Here is a 12,240-nt window from a genome sequence, read left to right on the forward strand (position 1 = left end):
TGTGTGATCTTGGAGAAATTATTTATTTTCTCTTTGCTTTAATTTTCTCAACTGTAAAATGGAAATGATAAGAGCATCTACTTTGAAGGGTTATTGTGAAGATCAGTTGAGGTAATATTTGCAAAAAGCAGTTAGAACAATTAGTACCTGCCACATAGTAGGCATTATAGAAATGCTTATTCCTTTTCTCGGCTTTAAACTGTATTCTTCCTATTTTTGCTTGATGAAATGGAAAATACCAAAGGTATACTCATTTTAATCTAGAAACACCCTTGGAAGCCATCTTTATTTGGTAATCCTTTATCAAAAATGTTTGTAGTTAATAGTAAAAAACATTGGTTTCATTTTAAATATAAAAATGATTTTCAAACAATATCTTCAGTTTACAACTTTTTTCCATTTGGTAAGGACAAATGTGATAAGGATCTTTTCTAATGTTAATCTTTAGTCTCCTATTGCAGAAATTATTTTGACATAAGTGAAAATAACTCTTTTCTTCACAGCAGTCCCAAGTGTAGCTAATGTTATATTCAAAACATTAGCAAATTCTCATGTTACAATTTTTTTTTGGGGGGGGGGTGTGTGTAAAAGAAATAAGAGTGAACAAATTAGTTAATTATAGTATTGTATTCCAACCCTGACCTGTGGTAGGCCACATATGTATGCACTGAAGATAACCTTCTAATTGTCTGGTATTCAAAATTATGGCTCATTTTGATAATGGCTAATCATGGGATAGAAATCCAATCACTTTAAGATTTTGACCCTCTGAGAACCAGACTTTCCACTTGAGTGACAAGGACATTGAATCCAAGGTATTTTTAACCTCTGTTCTTCATAGCACAAAATCTGAGAAAATCCCTTATCCTAGTGAATAGTGGGATCAATGAATATTCCTGATTCAACTCCTTGAAGTCTTAATATTTCTGTCCAGCAGAAGAGAATGGAAAACATCATTTTGGAGTTCAAAAGAAATTCTCTAAAACAGACAAGGAGCACTAGAGGGAAAGGGGAATGTGGTAAATAGGAAACCACACTGCTACAAAGCCTGCTGGCTGCCCCAGATCCTCACAAATCCTGTATTGATTTTGGAAAACTTCATGTATCTGGTCATTTTAGTGAAGTGGATAGGCAATAGGGAAATGGAAACCAGTTCAGAAGGGATAATGTGCTTACTGTTTGTGTATCCAACTTCAGTCTGAGTTTTTGGGTGTCTGGATATTAGGACATATAAACAGATCTCTATAGCCTAATTTTTACATGACTGGCCCTAAATATCTCATTTATATAATCCACTTTTAAATATTCAGTTGTTTATTCTTTTTTCAATCATTTCTGACTCCATGACTATTTCGGATTTTCTTGGCAGAGATATTAGAGTGGTTTGCTATTTTGTTCTCTAGCCCATTTTACAGATGAAGATATTGAGGTAAATGGGGTTAAGTGACTTGTCCAGGATCACATAGCTAGTAAGTGTCTGAGATCAGAATTGAACATATTATGAGTTTTCTTGACTCCCTGGCAGTCTGCCCAGAGGTCCTCAAACTATGGCCCGCGGGCCAGATGTGGCAATTTATCCCCCTCACCCAGGGCTATGAAGTTTCTTTATTTAAAGACCCACAAAACAAATTTTTTGTTTTTATTATAATCCAGTCCTCCAACAATCTGAGGGACAGTGAACTGGCCCCCTATTTAAAAAGTTTGAAGACTCCTGCTGTATCCACTGCAGCACCTAACTGCCCCTCTTTTAATTATATTCTTTACTCATAAAACTAAATTTATTTATTTTTTAGTGATAATATTTTCATTTAATACTTTTTTTTAAAAGAAAGGCTAATTTAGTTGTTATCTTAATATATTGCAAATAAAAAAATCTGGGTTTTAGTTTTGACTCTGCTCCTAAGTAATTGTGAGCAAATCGTGTAATTTATTCTGAACCTCAGTTTGTTTTTCCGTAAGATTAGGGATTAGCTCTAAGAATGCATCTCAACTCTTAACTTTGTTTATATCTGAGATTCTGAATGCTCTGTTCAAAGGAATTTTTAAATTCTATCTAACCAAGAGACTTTGTGATCCTGACAGAGACAGCATTCATCTATAAATTTTCCTGCAAGGGAAAGCTTATATTGTAATTGGTATGCAGGTTGTATTGTACAGGTCTGAGGTAGGATGCCCCAAACACTTCATTTATGAGTTCAGGCGGAACTGGAACTGCTTTCCCAGAGGTGAGAAGTCAGGGCTCTATTCTCCTCAGCCACTTTGGGCTTCTGTGGAATGCTGGGAATCAGAATTCAGAGGCCTGCCTCCATCAGATTGTGGGTGTAGAAGGCAGTGGGCAGAAATTCACTAGTGTAAACCAAGATCCTGCCATCTCCACCCCTCTCTGCCTGCTCTTGGTCATCTTTCCACCCCATTGTCAGTGAGTTTCTATGATTTTTGAGCATAGAATAACTTTCTGTAAGTTAATTTGATATCATAGTGTCTTATAAGCAGATAATGTTTAAAATGCTTTATTTATAGTTAGCCTGGATTCAATTTATAGATTCATTATGTGGCACCTCTGGCTCTTTGCCTCCTTGGTTTAAGGTACATAGCCATAAAATAATACAATTTATTATTATTATTATTATTATTATTATTATCCCCTTTCCTCCCCCCCCCCCTTGGAGAGAGAGGGGGGAATGATTGTTGACAGTAATGCATGTTTTCCCCTTGATTTATCTTTTCTTTTTTCTTTTTTTCCCCCCCAGCAAGGGAAGTTTCAGCCACTGGATCAGGTTGTGATAGATGCAGACTTTCCTAGCTGTTCCATGCTGTTGCAGTGTACCAAACTCAAATCATTTCTTCACCATGTGACAGATGAAAAAGGTAGAGTATTTAGGAGAGAGAGTCTCTTCTAGTTAGGTAATAACTTTTGGAATAGCATTTTACTGCCATGACAAAAGCAGAAGTTGTGAACTTGAGTCAAAAAAATCTCCTTATCTAGAGACCCCAAGACTTTCTTTACTTGTTAACTAATTAATACTTAGACTTCTTAGATACTAAGAGATATTTAAGAGTAAATCAGAAATTAAATATCTGAATGTTAACTCCTTAAATGTAGGGTTTTCTTTTGAAACTTTTACAAATACATTTATCATGGACAGAAATTTGGTTGTCCATTGATAATCAGACTGTTCTTGATGAACAATATGACCTTAAGGGAGTTACTGTGGTCTTGCTTTCAAAGGTCTGGAGATCAAAAGACCTAGTTTCTAGTCTGAGCTCTGTCACTAAGTAGCTAAAAAAAAATTTCACTGGGTGGTTTTATTTCTTTGTTTCTCACTTCCTTTTTCTGTAAAATAGAATAATAGCTTCTATTTTGCCTAATTCATAGACAGCACTCAGGATTAAGTGAACTTTCTTGAATATGCATCAGAAAATTCAAAGTGAACACAAATATAAGAAATCATAAAGAGCAGCGTTTAAAAAAAAATCTCTTTGTGTGTTCCTTCATTTGAAGATTGCTTGTTTGTTTGTTTTAACCAAATATGGCTGTTGCCAGAGTTTATCACCATTAAATTCCTTAAATGAACTCTCTTAATCACCCTCCCCACACACAAGCATGTAGCCATTCCTTGTTGTCCATTCCACTTACTTTTTTTTTTTAAATTAAAAACATATACACATGCCTGTTGGTGGTGGTAATGCAGTATTTCTAGAAACCTTTGCTGCACTCCAGACTTTTTAGCTTATTGAATGACACTGAATGCGGCATAACAATTTAGCACTGGGGGCTCAGTGATATACCTGTTTTTCGATGTTTCAGGCTTGTTTTGTTTCTGTGTCATGGTTAATGGAGGTAGGCAGAATGGGAACTAGAGTCTCCTAGAAGCCTGATAACTTATGATTGGCCAGGGTCACAGGGAGTTTGTCCAACTAGGACAATTCTTTTGGGACCAGGCAAGTGTTGGCTCCAGGAACTCTTGGCCGGTAATTGGAAAGAAGAGAACTACACTAATTACACCCTATCTTCAAGGTGCCTACTAAATTCCTTTTTGGCTAAATTTGGAATTCCATCTGTAGATCTGAGGTAGTATGTAGCTCTAAGGCTTTATCAAGGTAATTTCATTAAAAAGACTTTTTTTTTTTTCCCCTTAACCCACATTTGGCAGGAAGAAACAACAGAGTTATTTGTGGCCAAGACATAGGGCTACTCCAAATGACTGTTTTTGAAACCTGAAATAATGAAGAGAAATTACTGGTTGTTTTAATTTTTGAAAAGTTAGCACAAGTTGAAAATGCAGATAATGAATTGCATGAGATTCACAGTTGCTAAGACAGAAATCTGACAAACTTCCCTAGACTTGTTGGAGAAATGAGTATTGGGAAGTTGGGGGTCTTGGGTTCAGATCTTGTCTCTGATCCTTCCCTACATGTAAAGTCTTCAGCCTCCAGCAGAGGTATGGGAGGGGTGCAGTTTTCTTACTTCTCAAATAGATTGGACTAGATGGCCTTTGAGTCCCTTCTAGCTGTGGCCCATGGGAGTCATTGATTACTCAGAGCCCAAACCAAGGAGTTCCCGAGCTGTCCCTTCTCCCTTCCATCCCCCACTCTGCACCCTTGCCGCATCTTCATGAGCCAGGTAGAAACTCACTTTATGTCCTGTATTTCTAACTTACATCCAGCATTGCCTGTGTTTAATCCTTGATTTTGAGAAACCCTATCAGTGCACACAAAGTAGAAGTTCTTAGAGGCCAGTTAGACTCCTAACTGGGTGTTGGGCATGGGTGGCGTGTTTGCTCCACTTGGAAGAATGCTCGTCTCCTTCAGGGTGCTGTGCCTGACAGCAGCCATGTACTCTCCAACCTCCCATAAATAAAAATACCTCTCCCACTTATGTTTCCTGTCCAAAGGCAAATGAGAAGAAGGACTTATATGAAGGTGCTTATGTGTGTCCAGACTATTCCTTCATTTGGGCAAGGGAAAGCTTTCTTTCTTCTCTAAACTTTGTTTTAAGATGTAAAGATTCTGCTCCTTCATAGAATGTCTCTTAACCTTTTTGTGGTGTGTCCTGAACCCCTTTGGCAGTCTGGGAAAGTCTATAGACTCCTCAGAATAATGATTTTTAATATATACAATAAAATAGAGTAGAATTTTTAGAGAAAAACAAGTATATTGAAAAACAACTTTTCTCCTATACCTACCATTATGTATATATGTATATGTGTATGTATGTGTGTGTGTATATATATATATATATATATATATATATATATATATATATATAATATATAATTTTTTAAAAAGCAAATTTAGGTACACTAGATTAAGAATTTCTGCTTTAAAGGAAAACTGTTCACAGAAAGGAAGTACAAAAACCTCTAAAGAACTGTGTGTTATGTATGTTATTGTATAAACTTTAAGTCAAACTACTCTGTTTTGTTTTCATGCAGGAAGGGAAGAAGGGAGGAGACCAAGGGAAGGAGAAAAAGAGATTGGGGGTGGGGGGAGAAAGGAGTTCTAAATATAATTTACAGCAATGTGGAATAATTCACAGCAGTGAAAATAGAATAATGGAGGAAAATAATTTTTTGGCCAAGAATTATCCTGCCGTGATAACAGGATTATAGTGATGTACAGTTCAAATATGTATTCAAACTTTTCAGTTATCTGGGCCCTTGTTCTTAAGGTCACAGATATATGGCCTTCTTATCAGTCTTGTCCTGCTATTTTTTAAAGGGCAGAAATGTGTTGAATTTCACAGTAGCAGAAAGCAAAAATGGTTGGTTTTTTTGGTTTTGTTTTTTGTTTTTTTGCTATGGTTGGTGTTTCTAAGGAATTTTTTTGAAAAAATATAAAATAACAATTCTTTTTCTCCTTTCTTGCCATTGAAACCCAATGAATTTTGCAGTAAGATTTTACAGAGTGAATTCTTTACCTATATCTCCATCATTATAGTCAGTCAATCAATACGTAGTTATTAAGTATTTACTGTGTACCAGGAACTTTGCTGAATGCTGGGGGGAAGGAAGGAAGGCAAAAACACTTCCCTTGCTCTTCAGGAAGTTTACAGGACAGTGAGGAAGACTATGAAGACAATCACGCTCATTTGAAAGATGTTCAGAGTTGATGGTAGTGGGGAAGGCACGATTCCTGGGGGCTCCTCCTGCAGAAGATATGATTTGAACTGAGTTTTGAAGCAGAGCAGGGAAACTAAGAAACTCAGATGAGGAGGAAAAATATTCTGGGTTTGGAGGGAGCTAGCAAGAAGGCATGGATTGGGAATTGGACATACTGGGTAGGCCCTTGTAGGGAAGATGTAGAAAGGCTGGAAAGATGGGAAGGGACTAAGTTTAAAAGGCTTTAAATGGGGGGAAAAAAGGACTTATGTTTGAATCTGGAAGTAAGAGGGAATTCCTGGGGTTTGTAACCAAGGGAGTAAAATGGTGAGAACTGTGCTTTAGGAAAATCATTTTTGCAACTGAGTGAAAGAAGGTTTAGAATTGGGAGAGATGTGAGGCTGGAAGACAAAGGATAGACTTTTATAATCATCCAGGAAATGAGGGATAGGGGTTTGTATACTAGCATGGCGTGTGCTAGTGAAGAGAGGGAGACAGAGAGGAGATCTGTCCTGGAAGTAGACATGATAAGATTGGGCAGCTGACTGGGCCTGGGGAGTGAACAGAGTGACTTGCTCAGAGTTTGTAGGCCTGGGCGAATGGGAGGATGATAGTACCCACAGCAATAATAAGAAAGTTGGGAAGAGGATTGGAGTGAAGATAATCAGTTGTGTTTTAGGTATGGGGAATTTGATATGCCTATCAGACATTTACTTTAAATGTCCAATATAGAGGGAGTTATACTGGAGTGAAGCAGTGAATCTAAGGTGAATATATAGATCGGGGATTTTCTGTATTTACTCTTGAAACCTGATGATAATTACCCTGGTACTGTGGATGTATCTTTGAGTGTTTTAATTTGTTAACATAAATTCAACTATCTAATCTGGATGTATCGCCACTTGAGGGGTGTGTGTGTGTGTGTTTCTCTCTTAGTGGTTGCCATATATCTAGGACATAGTTCTTTAAATCTAGAGGATTATCTCTCAGATAAAATAATGTCCCAAAGAGAATTTTGGCTTCAAATAAATGTTAATAGTTAATTTATAAAGGAGCCATTTCATAATCTCTTTCAGGAACAGCATCTCTAAGAAATTTCCACACTGACATTTAAAACTTTTATTCTTTAGTTATGTTTTGTTATACTTATGAATCTGTGTCCCAAATCTTGTAAGCATAAAAACTTTGGAGTGATCAGAAAGACAATGTTTTTTACAGGGCATTACAATCTCCAACTAGATAAATGAGGCACAGAATAACTCATATCATCTCTGCAGGTGATCGTCTAGACATAATATATAATTATTTCTACTTAATCCCCAAACTAGCTGTTCTGAAATTAACCTCCAAATGTTGTCTCCCAAGGCTGGGACACCAAGGATTTGTATTAAATCTGTTTAGAACTGTGAAAACCTCTTTCTCTGCTTTTTGTATATGATGAAAAAGACAGAGCCACAGTGGTTCAGGCCTGAGTGATGATGGCAATGACCTTACCATCACCTGCTTTATTAGGGAAGGAAATGATGTGTCCTTGTTCACTCGATTTGGGGAAATAGAGAAGGGTTTGCCAAATAAGTTTCACATACGGAAAGATGACAATGGGAAGGATTAATAAAGGGTTATAGCCTTCAGCTCTGGAGTGTGACATTTTGTTTCATATTGCTCAGGCAAAAGCTGTACTGTGATCTTGTCTGATGTGATTAATATGAAGAGCCAAGAAATTTTACCTGATTAAACAAACCAAGTAATGTTGCCAAGCTTTGTATTCCCAGAAGGCAGGGGGGAAAAAGAGACCATATGAGTTTGTGAGTTATGGAAAATGTTGAGAAAATAGATGTTAAAATAAGCTTTAGGCAGTTTGCTCAACAATACATCAGGGAAACTTCCAACTCTACATAACAATTACCCGAATGCTGAACATATTATTTAATTGTAGTCCCGCTTGTATTCCATCTGTATTTCTCAAGCCCAATGTTTCCAGATGTTTTAGACTAGTTTTATAGGCACCAGACATATTAGGGAGAAAAGACTTTTCAATACATACACATATCAAACTCAGTCAATAAACTCACAAATATTAAATGTGCATTGCATTTTAAACAAGAAGATATATATACTATTAATTGTCATCAGGCTAGAGCTCTCACAGTTGTTAGCCTTGTAGGTTTCTAGTATTTATAATTACAAAAATAAGCGTGTGTGTGTGTGTGTGTGTGTGTGTGTGTGTGTGTGTGTGTGTGATTATGTTCTCACACACTTGGGATTTAGATTGCACTTTTACTCATTCCCTCAGTCTTAGTAGTTATGGTGGAGGATTTTCAATATTACTTCAGATGCCCCCTCTATCTCCATCACTTAATAACCTTTACTCCTTTGAAATTCATTTGATCCATATTTACCACCCAGTTGACATTTTGGTAGCTCTTACCCCCCAAACCTGAAGATATTCTCCTTCCTTTAGTGAGTTCATTGCTTTGCTCATGGTCTTTCTTTACACCCAAACCTCTGCCCTTAAGCTTGAGAGCCTCAGCCTACATACCGATATTGTCTCAACACCCTAAATTCCCACTTTCTCAACTTAACACTTAGATTGGAGTTTGGAAATTGGTGTTTTGATTCCAACTTAACTACAAATAAAAGATGAATGTCATGCCCTTGACCTTGACATCACCCACAAATATTCCACTTCTGACACATACACACACACAATGCTCTATCTCTTAACACACAGACACACACAAATGCACACTCTCAAATTCACACATTCTCTCACTTTTTCTCTTTCTTATCCTCCCACCCTCCTTTTCCTTTGCTTTCCTCCTTTCCTCTGTTTCTGCTGGAAATTTTTGCTTTATACTTCACTGAAAAATTTATGGCCTGCCCTCCCCTTACCTTAGATCATTCAGATATCTTCCCTCCCTTTTTCCTCTTTCTTTCTTGTCTCACATGAAGAGGTGACTCACTCTCTCTTATCAAGGAAAAATTCATGTACAAGTAATCCTATTTTATCTCTTCTCTTCAACAGATTGTCCCCTTGATCATTCCTACTTTCTCACTAATCTTCAATTTCTCCTTGTCTATTTGCTTCCCTGCTACCTACAAAGACATTCATCTCTGCCATCCAAAAAATCCTTGTCAGCTTTTGTCCATCTCTGTTTAGCTGTCCTCCTATATTCTCACGTTCATAGCTAAACTTCTACAATCAGAGTTTCCACTTCCCTTCCTCTCACTTTCTTCAAACCTCTGTAGGCTGTCTTCTTATCTCATCATTCTCCTTAAACATTTCTCCCCAAAGTTATCAGTGACCTCCTAACTGACAAATTAAATGTATTTTTCTTACTCTTGATCCTTTTGGAAACTTTCAATAACCCTTTCTCTTGATTGTGAGTTTTTGTGATTTTTTCCCCCCTAGTTCTCCTATCAGTCTTGACTGTTCTTTTTCAGTCTCTTGCTGGACCTTAATGTTGGTCAAGGCTGTTAATCATGTGTATTCCCAAGGCTGTGTACTGGGTCTTCTGTTTTTCCTCCATACCATTTCCTTTGGACTTCCCTTAAAAAGGGATAAAATCCCTTGGATTAAATTATCCACAGATAAAATTATCTCTATGCAGTTGATTCTCAGATCTGTTTATCCAGCCCTAATCTCTATCTTGACCACTTGTTTCATTTCCAATTGCCTATTGGACATCTCGAGTTAGAGATCCTACAGAGGTCTTAAAATGGAATATGTCCAAAGGTGAACCTATTCTCTTCTTTACCCTCTTCTAAACCCTCTTCTCTTTCCAACTTTGTTTTTAGTTCCAAGGCAATCGCCATCTCCCATCATCTCATTTCCCACTAATATTATGACTCTCCCCGGGATTCTTGATTCTTCACTTTCTCTCATTCTCACAGGCAGTCTGTTGCCAAATCTTGTTGGTTCTACCTTTACAACATCTTGTGTTTATCTCCTGTTTCATAATGTGGCTGCTATAGCTCTCATTACCTCCCTCCCAGACTAGATGGCCTTTCCATTGGTCTCCGTGCCTCAGGTGTCTCTCCATTCCAGCCCATCTAACACTCAGCTATCCACCTGACCTTCCTGACATGCAAGTTGGATTGTGTCCTATCCCAGCCACTCCACAAACTCCAGGGGATCCCTGTTGTCTTCAGCATCACACCTAAGCCCCTTTTTGGTTTTTAAGCCCTTTATCTCTCGGTCCCCATCTCTGTATCTCCCCTTTGAATGTGAACTAGTGTCGTGGCCCCTTGCTGCTCTTCACACAATACGCTCCCTCTCAACTCCATGCCTTCTTGCTGACCATCCTTGGAGAATTCTCCCTCATCTTCTTGGCTGCCTTCCAGTCTCAGATCAAATTCTACCTTCTCTAGGAAGCATTTTCCTTTATCCCTGACTGCTACTGACTTACCTCTAAGATTACCTCCAGCTTATCCTTTATGTATCTTGTGCCTACATAATTATTTGTTTTCATGCCATCTCCCATTAGAATGTGACCTTGATGTTGTCTTTTTTTTACCTTTTACTAGCACAGTTCCTGGTATATGGTAGGCATTTAAATGCTTGTTGACTTGTTTGATTTGGCTTGAATTTTATAATTTGAAAAGTGTCTTGTTTGTTTTATTTTCAGAGAAACAACACAGTGAAAAGAATTCTGGTTGTAGAATTGAAGATCTAGATTTGAGTCTTTCTCTGTCCTTCTATAAAACTTCATTCAGGTCATTTACCTTTTTGACTGCAATCTTCTTATCTGTAAAGTTAGCGGGGAGGAGTGTCCTAGGGCTCTCTAAGGTGCTTTTAAGTTTTAGATCTATGAATTCTTCCAGCTCTAAATCCACTCTCCTCAGAAACCCCTAGCGGTTAAGTGAATTCATTATTAATAGAGATTTAATTGGAATTCGTGTCTCTTGTGTCCTAGGCTTGTGTTCTTTTCAGGGTACTTTACTATCCTTATATGTCACTTCAATATTGTGACACATGATTATTTCACTGGGAAATAGAGCTTCATAGTTAAGCTGTTTCTTATCATCTGAAAAACACAAGGCAAGAGATGACCTATATTCACCATCTTAAATTAAAATTTGAGACTAAGAGTAAGAGGTGGATTCTACTTTTTTTTTTTTTCTTTTACACTCTGGATATAGTTAGCCATTCATTCTAGTTTAATTTCATACCATTTGGGATTTTTTTCTGCCCCACTATTTCTTGTGTTTCTTGATCATTCTAAGAACTTGAAATAGTTTTTCTTTAATGTCTTCTGCCTTCTTGTTTTCAAATATTATAGATGTGTTTAACTAAGACAAAGAAAGGTTTATGAAGGAGATGATAATGGCCTTTAAAAGGTGAATGTCCATTATGTAAAAAAATGTCTTCTAGATTTTAAATTCCTTAAGGATCAGGGACCTAGGCTAAGTTTTGTATCTCTCCCAGAATCTGTCATGGTACTTTATTTATAGTAGATATGTAGGGTTTATGACTCCTAGTACAGTGTCAGAGATAGGTAGGATGTGGGGGAGAGGGTGTTATATAGAAGAACTTTCTGATATTTAGGAGATGACCAGAACTGAAATGAGTTTTGAACTGATTAACTACTGAGTTCTTCATTATTAGAGGGATTTAAGTGGAGGATGTATAACTGCTTTCTGGGGCATTTATTGAAGGCATTCCTGCTTAGGAATGGATTGAACTAAATGACCTCTTAGGTCATTTTAAATTTTGTACTTTTTTCACTAAGAGTAACATACCGTCATCTTACCTGAATACAAGAGAGCTAGCTATCCTGAGTAATCAGCATTTAAAGGGTGGTTTAAAGGTTTACCTATATTATCTTATTTGACCTTGAGCTATATTTTCTCTGATACCATTCGGCCTTTGGACTTCTCTCATCAGGACCATCCTAGGTGGATTTAAATGAGAGGTGAAAGTAGGGATACTTAGTAGTGTCAAGAACTTTGACTTTAGCTTTTACCATGATTAAAATAACCAGTTTGTTGTTTTGTTGTTGGGTTTTTTTTTTAAATACTTCTGGGCATCATATAAGATCACGCTATCCCTTTGCATTAAAATTGTTATGAAAAATACCGTGCATGAGCAATTTTGCATATTGGAGAACTAGTAATTTTGTTTTTAAGGCTTATAAAA

General features: G+C 37.1%; 1 protein-coding gene across 2 annotated transcripts in view; it reads left to right on the forward strand.

Moving 5' to 3' along the window:
* The window catches only part of RNASEH2B (ribonuclease H2 subunit B), a 79,689-nt gene that overhangs the window by 32,767 nt on the left and 34,682 nt on the right, over nt 1–12,240 (forward strand). For both annotated transcript variants that reach the window (XM_051987370.1, XM_051987369.1), the window contains exon 5: nt 2,751–2,868. In XM_051987370.1, coding sequence (XP_051843330.1) covers nt 2,751–2,868 — 118 coding nt within the window. The remainder of the gene's footprint in view (nt 1–2,750; nt 2,869–12,240) is intronic.

The sequence above is a fragment of the Antechinus flavipes genome, chromosome 3 (assembly GCF_016432865.1).
Source record: "Antechinus flavipes isolate AdamAnt ecotype Samford, QLD, Australia chromosome 3, AdamAnt_v2, whole genome shotgun sequence".
Classification (NCBI taxonomy): domain Eukaryota; kingdom Metazoa; phylum Chordata; class Mammalia; order Dasyuromorphia; family Dasyuridae; genus Antechinus; species Antechinus flavipes.